This window comes from Nipponia nippon, unplaced genomic scaffold (assembly GCF_047370975.1).
Source record: "Nipponia nippon isolate SJK-2023a ecotype South Korea unplaced genomic scaffold, ASM4737097v1 scaffold_2, whole genome shotgun sequence".
Lineage (NCBI taxonomy): Eukaryota > Metazoa > Chordata > Aves > Pelecaniformes > Threskiornithidae > Nipponia > Nipponia nippon.
The window spans coordinates 65,872,309-65,897,106 of record NW_028262336.1 but is presented as its reverse complement, the minus strand read 5'-3'; the positions used below and the strand labels follow the sequence as shown (position 1 = coordinate 65,897,106).

Genomic DNA, 24,798 nt, shown 5'->3' with positions numbered 1-24,798 from the left:
CCTAATATCCAATCTAAACCTCCCCTGGCGCAGCTTGAGGCCCTTTCCTCTTGTCCTATCACTTGCTACTTGAAGAAGAGACCGGCCCCACCTCACTACCACCTCCTTTCAGGTAGTTGTAGAGAGCGATAAGGTCTCCCCTCAGCCTCCTCTTCTCCAGGCTAAACAACCCCAGTTCCCTCAGCCGCTCCTGATCAGACTTGTGCTATAGACACCTTCACCAGCTTCGTTGCCCTCCTCTGGACACGCTCCAGCACCTCGATGTCCTTCTTGTAGTGAGGGGCCCAAAACTGAACACAGTACTCGAGGTGCAGCCTCACCAGCGCTGAGTATAGGGGTACGATTGCTTCCCTAGTCCTGCTGGCCACACTATTTCTAGCACATTCAGTTTGAATTTTCAGCCATAGAATAACTCTGAAATCAAGAGTCTTTCTATTATTTATGGAGAGACTGCTGTTATTTTTAGTGAGTTCTTAGGATTTGTATTAAGGTAAATATTTCATACCAGAGGAGAAGGAATTTCTAGAGATACTTTACACCATCAGAAAGCAGAGTATGATTGCACAGTGTCCCCTGAGCCTGAGTCACGTTTGTTAATGTTCGTGGTGTAATAAGAAGACGAGCTAGGTTTTCTGGTAACATATTTTGCTCACATCTTGCAAAAACATGGAATTGTGCAGCCTACCAATGGGATTCTCTAAAGTCTGGGCTCTTCCTTTTCCCACTTCATCACATTTCCGTTGTATTTGCCACTAATAAATCATTCAGTCCAGTGCTTTATTACACATACCTCAGTTGCTCTGATTTTTTTTCAAACTGCCTTTGTTTTAATCAAAATTGTTTTACATCATTCACTAATTATTGCCACAATTATAAAAAAGAGAATCATTGTCAGTCAATTAAATTTTTTAATTTCCTCTTCCCTGTGGACAATCATTACTATTTTATTCTCATCATGTTTCAAAAATCTTCCCAACATACCCTGGAGAACTTCTCCAAACAACAGCTTTGAGGCTTAATTTTCTGCATATTTTTTTTCTCAGTAGATTACTATGATTTTACAGACAGTTTCTGATTCTGTACAAGATGTGGCTCAGACCGGTTGCTCAATAAAGAAAGGTCTCAGATATTTGATAGACACAATTCATGTACTCTCTCCCTGAAAGCCAACCTGTTGCCATTTTGTAGCTCCTCCAGACTTCATCACGGGCGGAAAGGGGTACAGCTCATACTAAGAGAACTTCTTCCCACAGTGCCATAGTTAGTTCTGCTCTCGCTTGAAATACGTGCATGTACAATCACACCAGACTGCACAATGCACACAATAACGATTCCCTATTTAGATACCTTTGTACACCTCTTCTTACTCCTTACAATTTAATGTGCATTCTAGAGTGTTCTTCTGGATAAATTTGGCAACAGGCATGGGGCACTAGATGGGGAGAAGCTAACTCCTGAACTAAGGCCCTTCACTGAAAATACTGTTGCCTGTCTTCCCAACCTGGCTCCCAAAGCACAGCTACGCCAGCAAGGCTCACACACCTTGCAGAATTTCCCCATTCATAGTCTGCAATGTTTGCGCAATAGATGAGCATGTCCAGCACCTCAGCATTTGTTAGACCCTTCTGGGCTTTCTCACCTCAGCTTTTGTTTGAGCTGAAAAGTTAAAAAAAAAAAAAAAATCAGCAAAACTATCCCCATATTTATTTGTAGCACTTTCCCACTGACAGGGCACCAGAAATACTTTGTACGTGCATTTGAAGGAGGTGCTCTGTGGTACAATTTTTGCCAGAGCCATAAAACTTTGTTGGTTTACAATTCCTAGGAATCCCACCCTACTCCTCCTATTTAGGATGGATGTCTTAAGACATCTCAAGCTCATTCCAACCCACTTTTGCCTTCAGCTGTTGTAATGTGAAAGCACACATTTGCTCTAGTGGCTTGCTTACTTTATTAATTTCTTCAGAACTCCTAAATGCCATTTGTTCTTGACATTTGCTTGAAACTTAAGTGCTTCCCTGCTGAAATTCACCCCAGCTTCTTGGCATAGGCCATAACAAAAGAATATTTTCCATGGGATATAGCATTCTTATCAAAGCCAATGTTATATTAATGAATATATTTTATTTAACGCAGAAGAAATAACATTTGTGAAGAAACAAAAGAAAGGCTATTTGTAATGAGATAAGTTTCTTCCATAAATTCTGATACTACTAGCCAACACAACTGTATCGTCTTTTGAGCAAAGATTTCTGCAGAAATCATGCTCGATCAAAAAATGCTCAGATCTTCTCGTCTGACTTCTCATTGCTTGAAACCAGCCAGTGCCTAAGGTTCTGGTTTGACACAGAACACAGTGGGGATCGCAAAAGTCAAAAACCTCATGTTTCTACTAGCAAATAAAGCAGGTCAGGAACTGTCCTTTTGCACGGGAACCAGCTGGCACAGCATGGCTTTGCATACGCACACCTAAACTCTCTTATCTCCCGAAACAGGTCAGGTGCATGCAGACAGTTTGCTGGGAATGGCCCCTGGCCCACACTGACCCATGAGCTGTGCTGGGAATTGCTTCAGACACTGCTAGTTTGCTAGGACAGAACCACACTGGGGACACCACCACCAAGGAAACAGTATGGAGAATGACAATGTGCCAGGGTTTAAGCCTGAACCCTAGCCCTGTGTAGTTTACTGTGATAGGGGTAGCTATCGGGGTAGAGATCAAAAAGTGCCTGCAACTCAAAGCAGAACTGAAATCTAAATTGTATGTTTTATCCATGTCTCCCTTGTGCTTCACAGACTCTTCTTTCAAAGCGATTTTTGCCAGTATCTCCAAATTAAGGCGTCCTCTCTGCTCTTTCACGTCATCATTAATTGGCCCTTTTCCCTGGACAAACAACCAGATCTTTTCAACCAACACTGAAAATGTTCTTGTGAAGTACTGGGAAAAAAAAAAAAAAGTGATTTATCTGAATCTGCACTTTCTCTCTGCAGAGTCCCCTGTTTTGCAGTGAAGCGTCGCAGGCTTACTCTTTCCCGTGGCATACTGCAGCACAGGGTATCTCATGGAAAACAGAGCATGGCTGCTGCTAAGGCAGCTTGATCACCTGCTCGCATGTCGGTTTCTGTTTGACCCGCATTTTGGATTAAGCTGCTGTAAGAAGCCGCTAGATACTGAAACCTTGTTTCTGTAAGCCATTTCCTGACACTGCCTTGGGTCACCGGGCTTTAAGAAAGAGCACTTCAGGTTTTTAAGAAGACAAGTGTACACAGCACATCTCTGTCATCTGATGCTTTTCTAAAAATCAGATGCCTCTCACTCAAGAAAGTGCAAGAAATACGTGGTAACCCCCCTTTGTCCTCAGACCTGGAATACTCTTCCTGAAAAATTTAGCTCCCGAAACCCGCGGTTCAGTTATCAGGAATGTAAACCACCACTGTTGCAGCAGGGATGGAGAGAGCAGCTAGAAAGACTGCTGACGGCCTGAGAGGAGAAGGGCCTGGAAAAGCCTGTGTGGGGTCAGGGTTACGCACACATCTTGGGTGCTTCCCCTGAAGCGCACACCTTCTCTGCAGCACCCGTTTTCCACATATTTATACATCCAGCACACGAAAGCACATGCTGTGCACTATTTTGCTTATACACAAAGATTTTACTCTTTGGGGGTACTCGAATAAGAAAGCAAATACATGTTGTTGGTTGGTTTGTTGGTTGTTTTTGTCTTTTTTTATAACGGGAAAACTGTTTAATTCACCTCCAGCTGTTCAATTGTCTGATCAAGGTGTAAACACAAGAAGTGTTGTGATCTTCATATACACATTCCGATAAAAGCCAAATAAAACGCCAGGAGCAAAACACTGAAATACCAGGAAACGTCAGAACCGAGGCTGCAAAACTTTTGCGTGGCTCAGCCAGATCCTACCTCTGTGTCCTTACTTTCAGTTGCCGTAGTTTCCCAAAGGATAAGGCAATGCTCCTACAGGCTGTAACTGCTTTCCTGGAAATAACCGCTTTTCCTAGAAAAAGGCGTGGGAAGACCCTAACTCACTCCGACGCTTCCTCGCACCTGGGGAACACCTGCCCTGTGTAAGCCGGGCTCGTCGCTGCGAGGCGGCGGTGCCTCACCAGCACCAGTTGCAGCAGCCTCCTCACAGGGGCGCGGGAAAGCCCGCCCCGCCGCCTCCCGGCCCGCCCCGGCCCCGGCACACGGCCGCTTCGCCTACCTGTCGGTGGCCGTGAAGGACAGGCGGGATTCAGCCCTCAGGTTAACCCCCCACTTAAAAAAGAACCGTTAACGGACCGGCTGGGTGTGGCGCGAAGCGAGGCGGTGCCGCCGGCCCCGCCTCGGCGGGATCCCAACGACCGCAAGGGCCTCAACGAGGGGCCCGGTGCGGCGGGAGGCGTCGCCCCGCTCCCGCCTTTGGCGGCCCGGGTTTTCGCCCGGGCGGAGGCCGGCCGCTGGCGGCAGGGCGGGCGAGGCGTTACAGGTGCTCGAGGGAAGCGGGGCCGGCGGGCCCCGGGGCGGGGAGGAGCGCTCCGCTTCGTTCCCCTTCCCCGCCCCGCCACACAAAGGGCTCTGCCCGCCTCCCCCGGGAGCACGCAGCGGGTGGGGGTGCCGGTGCCGGGGAGAGGTGGGGGGCCCTGAGCAAAGGCAGCCGCTCTCCACTCCCCTCGCCGGGCTGCGGGCGGGGCCCCGCGGCGCCTCCCCCGCGCTGCCAGCCATCCCGCCGGCCCCGGGGGGAGGCGCTGCCCCACTCGCCCGGGCGAGCTGCTGAGCGCCGGCGGTAGCGGCCACCTGGTCCTCCGGGCACGGCGCCGAGGTGAGTGGAGGCGGGCGCCTCGTGGCCCGCGGGCAGCCCCGCACAGCCCGCCCGGCCTCCGCTCGCCCCCGGGGAGCGCCACCATCTTGCCGGGGGCAGCGCTCCCCCGCGGGCAGAGGGTGGGGAAGCCCCCGGGCAGGGGGGCGGCCGGGCCGGGCCGGGCCGCGCCAGCCGGGTGAGGGGCGAGCGTGTGGGGGCGCGCCCCGTGCCGCCGCCGGCTGGGCTCGCTTTAGCGGGCACCGGCGGTGGGACTTCACCCTCCGGCACCGGGACTCCTCGGTGGGGGTTTTGTCGGGGGGGGGGGGTTTCTCTTTCTTTCTCTCTTTTTTTGCCCCCCCTCAGTTCCGTTGGCGATAGGTCCGGACTAGGGGAGGAAGGGAAACAAAGGCAGGCACGGTAACCTGCCTGAAAATGAACGGATAAATGACCACATGCGGTGGGCGCCGCGGGATGCCCTCTCCTCCCGGAGGGGGTGGGGGGGTGGCTGGGGCGGCCCCCCACACCCCCGCCCTGCGCTGTGGTGCCCCGAGCAGGGCTTGCGCTCTGGGGTTTGGAGGAGATGAATTAAGCACCCCGGCATTAGCGAAACAAAGCGGTCCCCTGGTATGGGGAAGATGTTTGAGATGAGGGGGTTTGCTGACTGGCGTTACCTGCAATGGTTAATCACACGGGCTGTAAAATAGGATGTTTCTGCCGCTTGTGGTGTTTATTTACTTTTTGTATTTCACTGGGGCTGGACTGTCAAAATAAATTAGCCAGCTGTGTTGTCTGTGGATTTGTTGGGGGTTTTTTTGCTTCTGTTTCTTTTTGTATCTGCACACGGAAGGGGACTTAAGTGTTTTGTGCAATCCAAAAGCCAGAAAGAAAGATTTGTTTAAAGATATTTTTAGCTGAAAACCTTGAAAAAAACCGTAAAACTTTATCTTGATAGACTTGGCAATAGATTTGCTCTTGCAAACCGTTTATTTCATTTTTAAAGCCAGTCAGGTTTAGTGATTTCAGAATGACTGAGAATGTGAATAATAAAGGCTCAGAAAGCAAATAAAAAGAAACCAAATTTATTTTCTAAAAGATCTCCTATAGCTTGCCTCTTTATGACAATCTTCAAATGCTTTATGGAGTTTATTAGTACACGTACAGCCTTTCTGGTTTAGGGAGTGGAACAGTCAAAATAATGTTCAGTAACACGGTCTCTGTTTATTAAGTGTACTTACCCAGTGCAAGTTTGGTTAGTATATTGAAAAATAAAGAATACCATTCTAAACAAAAGTACACATCTTGTCACGTAAGTAGGAGGGGAAAGGCAAAAATTTGATTTGGACCCCAGTTCGAGAAGGTGCTAGAGCACATGCTTAGGAAAGGCAGTCGTAGGGTAGAGGATCGAGCGCTCTTTCAGCGCTTGTGGATGTTGGATGTCATTTCTTGTGCTTTGGGCCTGGCTGCTACCACACGAGCCTCTTTTCTGTCCTTATCCCTTCTGTAGGGAGGTCTGGGCCACATCCATGCAATTTTTTTTCTGTTGAACTTTGAAATTCCTGTGTTTCAGATGGCTGCCAGAAGTGATATTCTTCACTGATTCAGGACTGGACCGTACAAAAGTAATTACGGAAGTTGCATGGAAAGGCTTTTTTTTTTTTTTTTTTTTATGACAAAGATGTCTGTAAAATCAGTCTTGAAGGCAGCCTCCTGTGTGCACCATTGAGGCTTTGCAGGAGCTTCAAAATAGATACCAGGTTTAATCATCTTAAAACGTACATCTAATTGAAACTTGTAATGCAATGCTCCTTTCAAGATGAAAGTTGTTGTCAGTTGCTATTTCTAACAAAATTACCATGCTGGGTAAATCTATAACAACTTTATTAGGAAGTATTCAGCATGGTTACTTAACAGAAAATTAAATCCCAAATAGATCAGAAGAGAACTCACCTCCTCTTTCCTAAAGGGTCTCCTTTACCTTGCACTTCAACAGATTCTGCAGGCACAAGACATTGGTGGTGCTCTCCATCTCAGTCGACAGGCGGTAGGGAAGGTTCCTTGAGCCTTAGGAAACCTTAGCCGTTCTTTTTTTACCCCTGTGTGTGTTACGGCTGAATGCTGAAGCTACGAGTCTTGAGGTTTTTTTATGGGTTATTGCAAAATGCTTTTGATCTGCGACAGGCTGGGGTTGGGAGGGAGGAGGAGGAAGAGAAGGGACTTGTGGAGTAGATGTTCTGTGAGTCCTTTGAAACTGGACACCTATTATATGTTTGTCAGCAAGTCGGTGGGATGAAGTGACCCAAGTGATCTCTCGGAGACCTGTGTCCTCTAAGCTGAGGAAAGCACGTACTCCTGTTATATGGTCACTCAACAAAAACGCTGTCCTAGGAGCTTTCTCCAGAGAAAGGTCTTTGACGTTCTGATTTCAAGAGAAACTGCTAATATTCTAATGCTTTTTTTCCATGATAATTAAATTAAAAACAAACAGAACGTGCCATGTATTCACTGACCTTCAGAAAGTATTGTGTATTTTGCTTCTTTCAACTGAATTAGTCTACGAGTTAGGATTTGCATGCTTGGCCGTGGGTACCTCCGAGTTAAACAAATGGTATTTGCATGGTGCCTTCATGCTGATGGCATTGTCTTGTGTTTGTCACAGCTTTGCATGTGCAAGAGTAATGCATTGGTGAGATGGGAGTTGGGTTTATCATGAGACCAACTTGAATAAGGGGAGATTTATCAGCCCCTTAAAATAAGGGGTCAAGCACGGAACCACCTCATTCTCCACAGAATGCTGTGTAGCACTATCAGTGCTATTCTGTTGTGTTTCAGGCTTAATTTGAAAATGAAACCTAGCTTGTCATTCTCTGGGGTCTCGAGAAAAATCTCTGAAACGTGATCTGAGTGGAAACAGACTCTGAACAGTTTTAGAGAGATGTAAACTGCTCTCCATGTCATTTTAGAGGACACCACGTTCAGGCCAGTATGATTATTTGTTTTCTCATGGATGGAAGGAGAAATGAGTGGGAAAGAAAACTTTGGCATGTGGGGGCAGTATGAGGGGGCAGGAGGAGAAGAAATTTAGATACCTAGTTCCAAAAGCTCAGTTTTCAGGAATGTAGGTGGTTTGGTGGGAGTTTTAAAGACTAAGGAAATTATGCTTTTGCTAATAATGATCTCTAGGCAACTAGAATTCTATAATATGGTGCTTTTCTCACATTTACGTTAGGACTCCATAGACTCTGATTTGCTTTGGTTATATTCGCTGAAGATAGGGAAGATCTTTCACCCACGATTAGACATGAAGTTTGTACAAAACTGACAGCAAGCCACTTTGCAAATCCAATACCATAGTAAAGCTGAGGGCCTCTGTTTTTTCCTGTGGTGGATCCAAAGTAGAAATAGCACGTGTGTAAGATCCAGATTTCTGAAAGACTTGAGATGCAGCTCAGGTTAGGATGCTTGTAGCTGGTGGGGGAGGAGGAAGAACTTCTGACTTTTTCGGTACCTTATTTCATACCTGCAAGAAGCTGTTCCCTTGCCCTCGTGCTCTGCTCTGAGGGTCTGTGGGCAGCTTGGTGTGCACTGGGCCTGTAGCTCTGAAAAGGGAGAGAGAATTTGGCTGAGTACTTGAAGCTATTCCTGTGCCTACGTGCAGAACGGTGTAGGCAGGCAGTAGGGAAGGTTGCTCCAGTCTTGGGAGAACTCAGCTACCCTCTGTGCTGTATGTATGTGTACCTTTTTTATTCTTTTTGTTAGATGTCTGAAAATATGATGCACGATTCTGGGTTAATTAACAAAAGATAAACCTTTCTTGTGTGGCTGCCCAAAAAGGAAGAAGAAAAACAGCTGAGGGACTTCATTTAAATTTGTAAGTGTTCCTCAAAAGAGTAATGGCTCCCTATAAGATGAAAAGTTGAATAAATGAGAAAGCATTTCTCTTATGAAGCACATTTGATTTTTTTTTTTTCCCTTCCTTTGAAGAGGCCTCAGTTTAGCTCTTGCTAAATAGTCTTGCAATTTCTTTGAAATTAGTATTTCCTACATAAGTCTGTTGATGATTTCTAATGCATTGTGGAAGGCTTTTAAATAAAAAATGAGAACATTTATCTTGAAGGACTACTTAGTACCCAAGTTAAATGTTGATCACAGTAAAGTTCCAAATGAGAAAAAATTTAATCTTTAAATTGATTTTGGTTTAAAACATGTAAGGGTATTCTACATGCCCTAGAGAGAGATGAGACTGTCTGGGCCTTTGTTGCTGCTGCTTCCCCCCGCCTCCCCGTTTTTCTGAAAAAAATGTGAAAAGACTGGGGGAAGGGCAAGAGTAGAAATACAATATCTCCATAGGCAAAACTTGAGTAGTTTAATAGGCTTTACTAAAATCATAAAATGCTTTATTGCTTTTATTACATGACTCATTCTTTGTGGCACTCTATTGGTAATGTATACAAAAGTAGGACTTTTCATCATACACACTCAGGTTCATTCACAATTGCCTTGGACTCTCGTGAGTCCGTGCGAGGGGCCGATAAGCCTCAGGAGATGTGCATCTCTTACTCCAGTGAATGCTGAAGGCACATGGGTCAAGTAGATTCTTAATTTAGACCTATCAGTTTAATGCCTGAATTTAGGTGGGAGGAACCTGGGCTGTAATGTGTGAGTGTCTTCTGTATTTTGCACTTTCCTGGTGTATTGTGCAATGGGGACGATGACTGGCCAGTATTGCAAAGCATAAAAATTGGACAGAATGCTGCAGCCCAGATACCTGCACTTAAAATAAGATTCTCATCAGAACAATATTGACGGGTTTAAATGCTATTCAGTGTATTTTAATCCATTCTAAAATAAAGAAATATGAATTAATACTGTACGGACCTAGGTGTCCAGTTCAGTCCGATTCTCCTGCAGGGACCTGTGAGGTACACGGATGAGCTCTTACTTCATCAGCTGGACTCCCCTGTCTCTATGGGTGTACTGAGCTTGGTGAATTATTATGTTTAAGCCTGCTTGTTCAGGCAGGATAACATATTAAACAGTTTTTCTTTAAAAGCATTGGAATAAAGTGTCATGTTTATGGAAAATAAGGGTGTGAAATCTTAGTAGGTGCTAAATTAGGACCAGTTTTCCCCACGTAAATACATTTTTTTTTTCCCAGTGACTTAAATGGAGCAATGATGAAAGCATGGTAAAACGTTGCAGTGATCAAATGCTCAGTGAGGTAATTCACAGGATAATCTCAAAATACCGGACAAATGGTCTTACAAGTGAGATATGTTTAAATGTTTAGGTTACACCTGACTAGAAATAATGCCCTGCCTAAATAACCAGGGAAATAGCTGAAGAAACTGCACCACGTGGCCGCAAGAGATCCAGTAGTAGCGTATCGACTCAGAGCAATGGGGACCCTGGGAGTCAGGTTTAACTGCTGTGGTGAAGTGGTTGCAGAATATGGATCTAAGTTTCTGAGATAACTGGATGCCTTACGTCATCTGGCTACGTTTGAAGATAATTAACTACTCCCTTTGCAGCACTATTCTTGAATTAAAGGGGGAATTTCTGGTGGGAAACTGAAGTAAATTCAGTGAAGCATGTGTGCAGTGATCGAAATAGAAGGACTCTTGCTTTCAAAAGCTGTTCTTTTGTCTGAATTTCATAAGCAATGGTTCAGAAAACGTTTGCACCTTAAATAAGAAGTAGCGTGGAGTGCTACGTAATAATATTACATATTGCTTCTTAACATTGTATATTAATGCATTATTGGCCCCATACGTAATTACAGTTTCAAAGCTAAGATCTCATCCATTTAGTGTGCTGTCAGACCTTGCGGATGAAGCACGCAGCGTACCTAACTGATACCAGAATAGCTGGCAACTGGTTGCTGTAAATGGAGGGGATGGTGACCCCTACCCGACGTTCCCTCTGGAAGTGACTGGCGTCACAGGGGGAGAACGGAGCTTTTACACAGGGACTGTGAATTCACAGTGACCCGTTGTACCTACTGTGTTCTTGGAGGCCTGCCTTCCTTCCCAACCTGGAGCACATGCCAAAGCTGTAACATATCTGTGCCTGTTCTCATACAGCAGTAAGGAACTACCACGTTCATCAGATGTACTCTGCCAAATCCCGTGTGTTCCTGTGTGCTTTGTTGTATCCCCATTAGAGTTATATTTTGGTGAATGTAATAAATGGTGTCAGGGAGCAGCAAGAGCAGGGCTGCTGCATAAGAGGGGCCGAGGGTGGCCCCACACAGACTCCCCGACCAGGGCCCTGCTTGCAGGGGCTGAACACCAGAACTGGGTGCTGGTTAACAGGCTCTCCCAGACATCCCTGACCTGGTGAGCAATGAACCAGGTCCCTCCAGGGAGTCCAGTCAGAAGCAAAAGGATCCAGAGCCAGGGCTCAATGCAGGCTGCAGCACAGGCCTGCCCAGGGGACAGGGCTGCAGACAGGCATGACAGTGGCATAGCTTACACTGGGACTAAGGGCCTCAGACTCAACGTACGTGCAGCTCTTGGGTCCGTGCGTAGAGGTCCCAGCTGAGGCTGGTCGGGGCCAGTGAAGTCTACCGGTGCCTTCAGGCCCTGACAAATGGATCCAAATTCTGCCCTTGCTTTTTCTTGGGTCTTTCACCAACTTTGATGTCTGCAGTCCAGTTAAAAAAAACAAACAAACAAACAACAAACCCTCAACAACAACAAAAAACCAAGAACAATTCCTCCTCCCAACCCCCAACAAGCAGTATTGATTTTAGCATGCAAAATTGAGATTCAGGAGCAGTTGTTTAGACTTGCAAATGTCAAATGGAGGTTTCATCCTCATTTTGTTTTCTTGGTACATCAACCTGGTTTTATGCAAGGTGAGGGCATTAGTTTATCTTTGGATGCCTTGAAATACTAAGGGAAAGTATTTGTGTCTGTAGTATCAATGCAGTTGTCCAAGTAGACATATATCCGTCAAGGATGCTGTGACTATTTGGAACATTTTACATTAGCTCTTAAGACAAAAGAATATGGGTGTTTTTTTCCCCTCCTTTTTTATATGTTGTTCCCTTTTTATAGCCAATCCTGGTCAAGTCAATTTTGTGAACATCTCCGTGAGCTGCCTCACTTCGTTAAAATATGAACAACATACGTAGTGATTATGTCTCAGCCTTCCCATATTTTTTTCCCCTACTTTTTTGCCCTCTGAGTCCCTGAGCTGTTGGCTTAAAAACTAAGTTCACATTACTGCTCTTAAAATCAAAATAAAGAAGATGAGTGGGTCAGAAAACTAATTAATTAAAGTAGGATTAAGGTCATAAATGTGTGTCTCTAACTGTGTGTTTGGATATAATTATTTCTGGTGATCTTCAGGAGTTTCCATTCCTTAAGGAAAGGCAATAAATTAAAATTTTATTCCTAGAGTAGTTTGCTGACTACTGAAGCATAGATCCAGCTGCTTTTCAGTTCACCTTGCACAGGAGCAGGGGGGAAAACTACTGGAAGTTTCTGGGATTTTTGTCTCCTTCAGAAGAGACTTCCCCGTCTCTGCCCCAGTTCTTGGGGTAAAAAGGAGAATTTCTGGACAGGAAAACTTTAAACTTTACTAAGTTGCTTTAAGAAGAAAAATCTATTTATTTAATGTCTCAAGTGTAAGGGTGGTAGAAAGAAATCGCCCAGCTCCCACAGAACTAAAAAAAGAAACAAAATCTATTGAAGTGCGATGAAATGCTTCTTTCATTAAGACCTCTGTGCGCATGCTGCTTGGGTACCTGCGTGTGCACGCTTGTGGCCATCGTTGCACGTGGCGTGTCAGACAATTGCAGAGGCAGATGCAGCTTAAAAGTACATACTATGTACGACATACATTATTTACAAGCAGCATGTGCTTTAATACAGCTGTAACTGCCGCTACCTGTGTGACAAGGAGGATACGTGCCCTGAACCTGTTGGTTTGGTTGGTTCTGGCAGCTACAGAAAGAGCTGAGCTATTTGCTTTTAACTCCATTACCCATCCTCTGACAAATGTTGCAAAGCCTGAAAAGCCTGGGAACAGGCAAAGGGAGCATTGAGGAAACTGGCAGTATGTTGGCTAAAATAAAACAAAATTACTCTCTTTAAACTGGTAAGAAGATGTGCCTTGCAGCAATATTTGAAGAAGAAGGTTTTATCTGGAAATCCTCTCTTCTGTTGAAGAAGTAATAAGTGACAGAGAAAGTACTTAATCTTTCATAGGTGATTCCTGGGAGATCTGGTACTAAATAATGTGAGCTGTTTTTATTTTTGACTGTTTGCTTTTAAACAGATAACCCTTTTATATCAAGGAAGCTTTTTTTTTATGGCGTTTACTTTCTTCAGCTCTATAAAACTGTCACCTTTAAATGTAATGTTAGAGAATCTCTACGTGTATCATTGTTAATATGTATGGTCTGGAGTGATGCTTTTACTCAAGCTAATCAGTAGCTAGAAACAGAGATATGGTAGAAACACTTGAATGCGGTGCTTGTAGGATAGATGGAGATCGTGCATCTCTTCCTTATCCAAAAAGCATTAAATTTACCTGGAGAGATGTACGTCTCCCCTGCTTGGCTTTGGTGTTTTCTAGATAGACTTGGAAAAGCTTGTTCAGGTCCCTTGTGCTTGGAGGTTTGGGCCATTTTTTTTTTTGTTGTTGCCCATGTGCCCTCTGGAGGAGAGCGAACCTGTCGCTGGATGTGGTGTAATTTCCTGAAGACACTTTGCAGAATTCCCAAATACTGTTCAGCAACTGTAAATATTGGAAAAGCTCAAGCTGCTTCCCCGTGTAGTAGAAGTCTTTTGCAGTTAATGGTGATTTAGTTGTAATTTCAAGAAAGGGGTGATTTTTGTTCATGTAAAAGAGTAAAACCATGGTAGTTCTCTGGCATTTGTATATGTAAATTGCAAAACCTGCAGGTGTTTACGAACATGCTCGCTCTCTTACCTGTAAGCACAGATAAGCCTGGTAATTAGCGCTATCTAGGCTAAGGGAACCGTCGCCCCTTTCTTCTGCTCAGGGAGCCCCGAAGGACCTGGGTGCTGTGTCAGAAACCAAAGCATCTGTTCTTACTGCCACATTTCCAGTGTCAAGGTTTTCTTCAGTTAATCTGTTTATGAAAATTTCAAACTGCAGTTTCAGCACCCCGTATCATGGGAATCATATCTTATTCTTTTTATTATTATTATTTTTATTCTTACATTATTTCACTTTTTGACAGTCCATGTTCTGGGCTGTTCTTTCACCTAGTTAAACTGGGTTCCAGAGGGTACTTTTAAGATAAATATTGACTTGTTCTGCTGAAAATACAGATATTTTTGTGTTGTTTGGGGGTTTTTGTGATTAGTTCCCTGACCTATGATATAAGCATTTTGAGAAACTACAGGGGAGTCTCGAAGTTTTTATTTTGGGTACAATACCATGGATGGCTTTTATGAACTGCATATGATACCATAAATGGCTATTATAAAATACGTATTTTTTCTTTAAATAAAATTGAAGATATGATAATCTGTATGTAACTGTCAGTTTTAACATTATTTGAGCCTTTTGTTTCAAGTAGCTAGGGTTTTTTTTCTTACTACTTGCAGAAAATAATTTTCTGGTTGTTTTTAAATTTCAGAAATCAACTTACAGCATTTTCATGTCTGACTACTGGTATTGGAGGTTGATCCCATGCAAAGAAACTGGAAGCTGCAACTGTTTCGCAACAGCCAACCAGTCTAATGAAGAGAAAGAAGAAGACACAAACCCTCAGGTTGTGGTGTCAGATATCATGCAGCTTGTGCAAGATAAGCAGGAGGTGCCAGAAAGCGCAGCAGGTGAGAAAAATATAGTGTATTTTGAAAACTGTCCAGCTGGCTGCCAAACTGTGTTAAGAGGAGGACTGGTGGCTTTAAGAATTTTAGCAATGGTGTATCATCACTAGCAATGAGAGTAGGGCAGGGAGCCCAAATAAAGGAATAGCTAAGTATTCACTTGGAGGAGGGTGATGTCACCACAAAAACAAACATTTAGTAGCAGCCAGTGATGAGTGAAGAACTTTACTCGGGAGGACTGATACTTGCTCTAAGAAATTAAAATAATTCCATAAATTAATTGATTAGCAAAAAATAGTCATCCCAGAGAAACGTGACCTACCTTCGTACAGTTTTAAAGTCATACTCTAGAGAACTGCTAAGAAGCAAGTACAAAATGCATCTGCACCTTATCACATTGCTTTTGTTGCTGTGGTCCATAAGCAGGAAACTGTACTGAGTGCTATTTTATAGTTACAGAGATTAAGAATACATTTTTTTCCTGTACCATCTGATCTTATATTTACCCATGCAGGAGGCTGCTGTCTGACCTTTGCCTTGGTCCTAGTGCAGATGGACTATAATTCAATAATTTGATTAGCAGTTGCATCTGGTAGCAATTGGTCTTTATTAACACATCTTCGTTTCATTTTGTTAAATAAATTTTTAAAAAGTCTCCTAGGTAATTAAAAAATATCTACACATACTCATGCAAACCTCTCTAAGCTGGAAATATGATCCAAAACCGGAAAGGTGAAATTCACTAAAATGTAGTTTTGCATTTAATATACAATTACAAGGCAGGATATGACTCCTTTGTAATAAAAGAAAAAAAGCTCATTCTTTCATCCTGAATAAGCTAATGATGTTGATGCTACTACGGGATGATTCATATTCTGCTCTGGCTTAACAGGAAGTAGTGATTAGAGTAATCATTTTATTTGTGTACTGCTGAGGTCTCAGCCAGAATACGAGGTTTCTTTTGAGGGCAACAAGAAAAGATACAAAAAAAACCCTGGAGAAATTCCAGAGGAGGATGTCAGGATTGGTCAGACCTTTACAAAATACGAGTTCTGTGGAAATAAGGAGGGCGTATCTAGACTACAAGAGAAAGCAGAAGGGAGAGCGCACATATTCTGACTTTCTAGTGGAGATCTTTGTAAATTATGGAGGAAGCTTGTTTTAATTTTCTTGTTGTCTGTGTCTAATAGAATAAGAATGAGAAAATGCAAACTTGATTCCTACAGAGAAGATTTAGACCTAATTGTGGGCATTGCCCAACAGACTACTTAAAGAGTTTGTGCAGCCTGTAGCCTATTCTTAATGAAATCTCGAGTGAAACAAACCACTGCTGGAGGTGAGGTAGGTGTATGTGATTCTGTCTTAGTGCTTTGAGCTAGGCTAAGAGATTTCAAGAAGTTTTTTTAGTACGTTGCTTCTGTGATGGAAGAAGAAACAAACAAGTCATGGGAAGGCAGGCCTGGAGTATGAAGTCAGAGGAAAGATAGTTCTGTCTTGTGTTATCTGGAGGATTTAAAATGGAAAATTGCTATTCTTCCTTTCCAGAAATTCAGGAGAGCGCTGTGTTAGGTTCAGACTAAGGTACCTGTGTATTCTCTGTTGATGTAACAGTGATTCAACCGTTGATGGGTTGATCTACGAAAGAAGCTTAGTAAACTGCACAGGTCAGAACGAATACAGTGAAGGTGGACCAGGAAGTGAGTGTATATACATACTTCATAGGCATGGGACTGCCTGTAATAACCTGCACATACTTGGCTGTGCTAGTTTCGCCTTTTAGCTGTGGCTGCTGTCCTTCTGTCACTGAAGTCCATGTGAAAGGAATATGAAGTTTAGTGAAAGACGTTCTGGACTAAGTTTCCTGGCCTGAGATGTAGTAGATTTTCCATTGAGGATTACATCCCTGCCTGGCTTGACAGCTGAATTGCAAGCCATTAATCAAAACCGAAAAGCACCTGATAATACTCTTTATGCCTTCAAAAGTGGGATGTAGTTTTCAAAAAAATGTTTGTCGTCTTTTGACTAGAAGAGGAGAACAGCATGTAGACAGGCAAAGGAGCTTTCGCAAAGCTAGGTATGAGAAACTTAGTTGCAGATAATTTTCTGGTGAAGTTATTAAACTTTAAAACTAAATTCAGTATGGAAAGCTCTTTCTATGTCATAGCTAATACTGTTGCTAGTATCAGGGATTGAATGCATCATTGTGTTTGTGGTCATTTTATTGGGCTTTGATTTTTAACAAATTACTGCTCTTAATTGATGCAATCTGTATGTTAATAGTTTCTGACTTTATCAAGGAACTGCTAAAAAGAATCTGCTCTGAAAAGAACTACAGCAGCATAACGATGAATATTTAAAATGGGCAATTTTTTTGTTGTTGGATGAGCAGTTGTCTTGCTATAGTTCTAATACTTGTTCAAGTTCTTATTTCAGGAAAAGAAGCAAGTATTTTTATGGTTGGTAAAGAAAGCCATAGTGCCTTGTTATGTGAAACTAAGCCTTATAGTCTTCTGGTGGGAAAAAGCAGAAAGAGAAATGCTGCTGTGGAAAATAAACTCCAGCAATATTGTTGGAGTCTTTCCTCTTCTCTATTTTTGGCTTCTGTAAGCAAATGTGAGGGGTCTTAGTCTCCCTTGCAGACTAATAATACTGTAGGATGGGGAGCATCTTGCTGCTCTTCTTAGTTAAACCATATGTTGCTGAGGTTTTAACGCCTCTGTTCCCCCCCCGACCCCGAACTCATCTGCTGTACTATTGATACTATATTAACAGCAATATTTTTACTGCAGTGTTTTCCTAGAAGTTATAATTAAGATCAGGTCTTCATTATGTCTGTGAGTTTACACACTTTTGCTTGAGAACATGTTGCATCTTGGAAGGCTTAAAAGCCTAGCTTAGAAGTGGTAGATGAAGAAGAATGCAAAATTCAGCTTGAGGCAGAGCACAACCGAGACGGAAGCATGATAACATCCAATCAACTTGTGTGTGCTATTGCCTCGTTTCAAATTGTGTGCGTAATACGTCCTTCCTCCTCTTGTCTTCAGAAGAGGCTGGAAAATGGAAAGATTGTGGAGAAAGGATGGAGGTATGGAAGACAGTCCTGAGTCTTTAAAAATAAATAAATAAAAAAAAAAAATTAGTATTTCTATAATTTCTCACTGCCTGTTGGGTTGTTCTCCCTGGTTGGGGTTGGACTTCAGGAGTGCTGTGCTTGGAGGCCTGTTTATATAACAACAATGGGTTTTTTTGAATGGGGCTTTTCTGCTCTGGAGATGGTCCCCTTCAAACGGTTGACACCTTTTATTCATTTGGTTGTTTTTTCCTTTGTTCAGTTCAGATCTGTTTGGAATATAAACCTTCCACAAAGGGTTTTTTAGCCTCCTACCATGATGCTAAAGCAATAGGGAAGCAGAGGAAACCTTTTGTGGTATCAAGATTTGCTAGTGTGATGTCTTGGGAACTGTAATTGCTGATGTTGTAGCAAACATCCATGAGGGTGCTACAGTCAAAGCTTTTACAAAAGTAAGGGGACTATCATGACTCTGCCCAGGTTTTGAGGAATCCAAGGGTACAGGTGACTGCTGTCTGAAGTCTCCATGGTCCCAACTTACCCGAGAAGACATACTTCATGAGTAGAAAAAATTTTTAAAACCGTTTTAAATTATAAAACAGGTGTCTTTTTACCATTTTACATGATTGTTAGGATTTTTGTGTGAGAAATCACAAGGCAGCTCAAAAGGCGGCTGAGTGACTGCATGACGTGCCAACTCTTAGCACTTGTAACAGTGCTGCAAAACACACCATCAACTGTTGCACTCACAGGCGCTTGAAATGCTCATCTGTTACGTTCACGTGCTCTTGGGAAGAAACGTGCTTGGTATCATCTCAAAATGTTAAATTGTATTGTTTTCCATACATAAACACCTTTTAGGCACTGCTCAGTGGCATTACTGAAGCTGACAGCTTTGACTGAATTGTATACCTACTACAGTGTCACTGTCTGGAACAGTCTGACCAGGTTACATTTTCAAGACCACTGACGGCTCATCACCTCCATCAGAGGCGGGGAAAAAAACTAACAACATGCTGTCTCTTAAACACTTGTACATCCTGGTAACTCCAGTTATACTCTGAACCCAGAGTAGAATTTCAGTTATAGCCCCTTGCTTCCACTAGTCACAGCTGTATAAATACAAGATTTCAGTAGTAATGTACAAGGGAAACATTGTAGGCATTTATTATTGTAATAATGATAGTTTCAAATCAAGTGACTTTTCAGAAAAACAATAGCTAATGCAGTTTGGATCAAGTGTATTCTATTCCTTGATGTCTACAAATACAACCTTTTAAAAATCTTAACTAAAATAAGAAACTTAAAATGATCTCTTAGAAGCTGCTTTTATTGGTAACTAAAAGAGTGCAAGGATTAATCCAGTGCATTTTTGGGGAGAAGTCCTAGATTTACGCAATATATTTGTAAAGTTCCTTGATTCTTGGAGCTGCTTTATATTCTCCAAGAAGCTTTATCCTGCTCAATATCTCACTAGAATTTTAATTCTAATTTGCAAAGCTGAGTACACTACACCATACCTCAAGTAACAACGTGATGAAAAGTGATGAATATCAAGGGATTACTTATAAACTAGATTAATACAGCTAGCAGGTATATGTAGAAAATGAGGCTATGAACATCATACCAAGTATTTTCTATGAGGTTGTTTGCATACTAAAAAAAAAAAAATTAAAATGTCAATTTAAGACCAAAATTTGTGAGGCAGTTGGAGATTTCTTCTGTGTTAGAATCCCATCTGCAGCTGTGACAAGACGGCTTTTTTCATGGGAGTGACAACAGCATGCTGTCATCTGATTAACATTGGTACGTCTTCTGTGGAATGAAGATGGCGTTATAGACTTCTCAGCCTGTCCACGCAGATGCTGAATAGCCCATGACCTTTTTTGCCTTTAAAGACAAGCCAACTAGGGCAGGAGTCCCTAAGCTATAATGCACAAGCCACTTAGCCCAGCGCAGAGCTGGGAGCTATTGCTGTCCCTGGTGGTATCTGTCATAATGCTCAAGGATGGGGGACTCGGGATTTATTTTCTTTTTTGTGAACGTAGAGCTGGGATCACCATAACTGTTGGCAGAGAAGAGTATTGGTTTTGCTGTATGCTTCTCTTTGTCTGCTTGGTGGCAGTGGGTTGTCCTTAAAGGACTGGCTGGATTTCACTGTGGAAGCTTTTAAGTATATCCATGCTGAGCTTTCTGTTTGGTACTGGTAGTTTGATGTGAAGTGCATGTCCAAGTAAGATACAGCAAATATTATGTGTCCACAGTTAGCATTTCTCAGTGTTCAAGGCTATTTGCTTACAGGGGAACCCAATTTTATAAATAAATGTCTTTACAGGCCTGTTGCTTTACTGGCTGCTGTAGGACTGGTATCAGCCTCAGCATGTGTTTATGAGCCAATGTCTTATGGGTTTTTTAGTTAAAAGAACTGCTTTTTATTAAAACTGAATTTCTGCTGAAGGAATTTGGCAAATTCTTAGAAGTTTAACTCTTCAAAATGAGGCGCGTTTAAAGCTAATTGGAATAATCTATCTAACAACATGGAAAGGAGAACCTTTGCACGGTAAGCCTCATTTGTATTGTGTTGCTGCTTCAAGTAATAGAGCAATGAAATCCCAGCTTGATTAAAATCAGTAGGAGTCTTGTCAGGATTTTCATCTTAAGACTTTTAAGCTATGCAGGTTAACCAGCCTCTTAAATGAAATTAATATTAAGCATCTTACTCTAATTCCTTCTTTCCTGGGAATTACAGCAAATATGGAATATATAAAAATAACTTATTTTTCAGCTAGCAGCATTCAGTTAAAGAAGACAGAGCAGAAATGCTCCATTGGTGTAAAAAGGCATTGCCAGCTAAAAATGAGCTATGGAGAGGTGTTTCAGTAATGTCAGCAATAAAATTCAGAGTGTGTGCATGTATATATGTCTGTAATTCGGTGCCACACTGGATGAATTTTCAGTTCAACTGCTGTGTGCTTTCCTGCTTGTGTGGCTGTTTCATGCAGTAACAGAGAAAGAATGCCACTTCAAAAAAGAAAAAAAAGGACATTTTCAGGCAACAGTGCTGCCTGAAATTACTCTAAGCCTTTATTACCTGCTAGTCATCTTTTTTTGGCCAGGACACTAAGATAAAGTTGAAGAACTTATGGTACCACCTGCAGGTATAGTGAAGGCATGAAAACATTTTTAATTTTTCTTCAAAGTTCCCTGAACTCAATTGGGAAAGATATTAGGGAGATGTTCCAAGTTCTGTGTGCTGCAGTGGCTTATACTGATCCATTGCAACCTTTAATGGTGTATTGGAAATACCTTTGCTGCGTTGTTGCACTTTGCACTTCCTTGTACTTTTTCCCTGTTTTCTGTTGTAATAAGCAGCCCAGCCACAGCATTTGTTATTTTTCCCTTTCTATTCTCCCATTTCCTCGAGAGTCTTTTGCTTTTCAGAAAGAGTTTGGCTGGGGTTCCTTGTTAGCTGTGAGATCCCATGAACCTGGGAGGTATAGCTGGAGCTCTGCCAGCCAGCCTGCCTGCCTGCCTTCATTTTGCTGCCTGTTCTGTGCCTGGAGAGCTCCTTGCCAAGGGAGAGGCAAACACCAATAATCTGTACAAAGAAGCAAGGACTTTTTAAGATTAAATTAGGGGGAAGCTATACTTGCTTTGTTCTGCGTGGTGTTCAGAACACTTTCATGGTACGATGTGATGCAGGTAAACTGAAATTTGGCATTTTTATGTTGCGTAGGGAGGTATGAAATTATTCTCTAGCAACATTAAGCTAGTAAAAGTTAATACAACTTTCTTGGGTTTATATATTTTAATATTACGTAGTTATGTTCTTTTGTTTATAATCTACTTGAAATATACAGCAATTTAATCAGAAGAGAAGGCAATAACGTTTAGTTTATTATGAAAATTAATAGCTTTTGTGATACCTCTGAATGTAATGAATTGATTTAATGATTGATTTAAATCATGCTTCACTTTTCAGATATTCTCCCATGCAGGATGAAACATTAGATACTTGCTGAAACTGAAGTAGGAAAGCTTTGTCAATTCTGTTTAGTCCCTGACATAAGTACCTTTGTGCTTTTGGTGCCTCAGGTGGCTCCAAAGAAATTGGAAAAGTGCCTAAGCAGCAGTGTAATTGAAATTCAGGAGGGGTTACATGTCTAACCTGTTTAGGCATTCTATAAATCCCATTTTTCTGCATCTGTAGGCAGTGGTTATCTTTGCAAATCTGCTTGATTGTAATATCTAAACAGGAAAATAGAAACTCTATTATAGAAACTGGATTATTCTTCTGACAGGATAGTGCATGAGCTTAGACATCTCACACCTCCGATGTGCCCCCTGTGTAATGAAGAGCAGTTGCATGGCAAGTTTAGAGTTCTTCCTTGCTTGTTGCCTCCTCTGCTTCTGTAATAGCAGACTGCATGCTGGATTTGGCACTTGGTCCTAAGGCTGTGAAGATGGAGAAGTTGTGAATGTAAACATTAGGTCTTGCATAGGCGCAATAGAAACTGTCTGAGCTACAAGGTTTCACGCGCTGCCTTAATATCATTTCAGCATCACCTATACATCTGTAGGGTAAAAAGCGGTGGGTTAGATTGACTCACTGGCTTCCAGCTGGACCATTTGTCGTGGAAATGAATTGCTTTGCCTCTGTTCTAGCCAATACCCAGATTAGATGTTGGGTTCAGTTGTTGCCTCTGGCACTGAGGAATTACTCAGGGCTGTTTCATGCAAATGCACAGATTTGTTGGGGTTAATCAATGCACCCTCTTTGAGTGTTTATAAAGTCAAACCATCGCTACGTAGGAGGAGGGAGCTTTGATAGAAATATTGGAAAATAATGAAATAAATTATTTAAGGGTTTTTTTTTCAAGTCCATTCTTGCATTTTGCTATAGCTACAACAGGTATTTATGTCCACAAGTAAGGCATGTAGGAATCTTTCTACCACTGAAAATAGACAGCTGTCTGGGAACTCCTTTTGTTCATTATTCACAGGTACAAACTGTAGACTAGATGCATACTGATATGGCTGGGTTTCTTTGCTGTTGAAAATTGTCCTGTTTTAGAGTTGACTGGAATTGGTTGAATGGCCAGCTGTCAAAGGGAAACTTTTTCCTCCAGCTAAAGATATTGTGTTTATTTTAATTGCTAGAGGCTAAAGAGAATTTATTTAATTTGAACATGCAATTTAAATTACTTAATGAGCAGTTTTATTTTCTCAGCTCACCTTATCAGATCTGCTTAAGCCTATTTGTTGATCATAAGGTACATTAGAAAAATTGTGATTCTTTAAAATTATTTGTTGCATATAATTAGATTATTGCTTGTAGTCTTAAAATGTCATCTAAACTAATTATTGAACAGATAAATATATTTTCCATTGACCATTACTCACAAACTTTTTATGCAAAGAGGAGGAGGGAAGTAAATTTGATATTGCATCTGGACTCTGTCAGTTTAAGCTTACTGCTATCAAATTTGCAGCACCTGTTTTGCAAAAGCTTACCTGGGGAAATGTACTTTTGCTAATTACTAAGTGTGTGGAGGGAGGGAAGGCTCTGTGGTAGCCCTGCAGCACATGTGACTTCCATCTAAGAATCATCTTGGGGCAAAACAGCTATGCTGAAAATGGTGGATTGACTCGGTTTCTTTTAGGGAAAGCAGCAGTGGAAAATAAGCTGCCAGGATTAACTGCTGGCACGGAGACCTGTCCAAAAGGTGAAAGTTCCAGGGAAACCACATCAGTGTTGCTTCTGCTGAGGTTTCTGGGAGGTGGGGGACAGATTCTCAAAAAATCAGGCTGTCTTGCCAGCAGCTTCTGTTTTCAGTAAGGTGTGTGGATACATGCATGACATTGTGTATGTGCAGAGAATGTATTGGGGACCTCTGTAATGCTGTCGGGACTTGCAAAAAAATGCAATTGGAACAAGGCTGGTGGGCCTAAAGCAGCATCAGTTCTCTTAATGCTGCCTGAAGTCCTCTTCACTAGCACTGTGTGTGCTGAGGAGAGGTTTTTTCCAGGAGAACTCTGGGAAGTTTCTTTTTCCACATAGGCAGGGCTTGCAGTCAGAGGAGTGGGGGGAAAAAAATACAGAAAAAATGCCCCACCACACATGTTAAGGAAGCTGTTTTACTTTTTTTTTCCCTTCCCTGTTACTGCTTATTTTGAAAAACACCTCTCATTTTAGAACATATACAGTATGTTCTAGAACTATATTATGTATAGAGATTTGCTGTTCCATCTGTGTGCTGTAGTATGCTTTTGTATGTTTCCAGCTCTGAGCAATAGTACGATGTGGTGTATCATGTACCCTCGCATATTTCATTCGACGGAAATCGTCTGTGCCTGCCCTTTTCTTTGTGGCAAAACACATTTATGTAGGAAGGCTATAAATGAGATTCTAGAAGGTATCACAGTGGCACACGTGTGTGGCCAGGACCTTTCCCATTTTACTAACTGGTGTGGCTGCAGCAGGGCTGCTGGGCTTGCTTTTGTTCACTGCACTGCAAAGGAAGAGGCTCACCAGCAGTGCGCGGCAGAGCACAGTGCCAGTGTTTGGGGGACTTCGGTAGCATTTAGATATTTAAGTCCGGGAGAGTGTCCCTCTTTCTCTTCGTAACTCCTTGAGTAGTTTTTCTGGTGAGGATTGAGCTACTTGGGGTTGATGGGTCCCCTTGACTTTGCCCAGAGCTGCTGCCTTCTTGAGAAGGCTGTCTGCAGTTTGGCGTGTGCCATGCTCTTGAGCCGCTACCTGTGCCCAGTACCTTGCTGAGCTTCTCAAAAGGTAGGATGGTCAGCTTTGTGCAGGCTGGATACAGAGGTGTTGGGGTTCCCGACGTGTTGTAGCGAAGTGGTTGGAGCACTTGCCCCACAAAAAGAGAGCACTCTTTGGGTTCCTTTTCAGCCTAGCTGGGTGGATTCCCAGCTGACCGGCTGCCGGGCTCTTCCTGGGAGAAGAAGTTGGCCCAAAAACTTGGGTCCGTTACCTGGTGTACATTGCCCAATTTACACACAGAGTCAAGATATTTTCCTTTATTACATAAATGCGCAGATACGGGCGCGTGGTACAAACCAGCACACCGTTGGTGTAAACTAAGTTATTTATACACA

The 24,798-nt window shown here is 42.6% G+C and overlaps 1 protein-coding gene across 5 annotated transcripts in view; it reads left to right on the top strand.

Annotated features, from left to right (window-relative positions):
• Window positions 1-4,706: 4,706 nt before the first annotated feature.
• The window catches only part of MCF2L (MCF.2 cell line derived transforming sequence like), a 166,180-nt gene continuing 146,088 nt past the window's right edge, over window positions 4,707-24,798 (top strand). For all 5 annotated transcript variants that reach the window (XM_087756373.1, XM_087756372.1, XM_087756369.1 and 2 more), the window contains exons 1-2: window positions 4,707-4,818; window positions 14,414-14,612. In XM_087756373.1, the coding sequence (XP_087612499.1) occupies window positions 14,435-14,612 (178 nt within the window). In that variant the 5' untranslated portion in view covers window positions 4,707-4,818; window positions 14,414-14,434. The remainder of the gene's footprint in view (window positions 4,819-14,413; window positions 14,613-24,798) is intronic.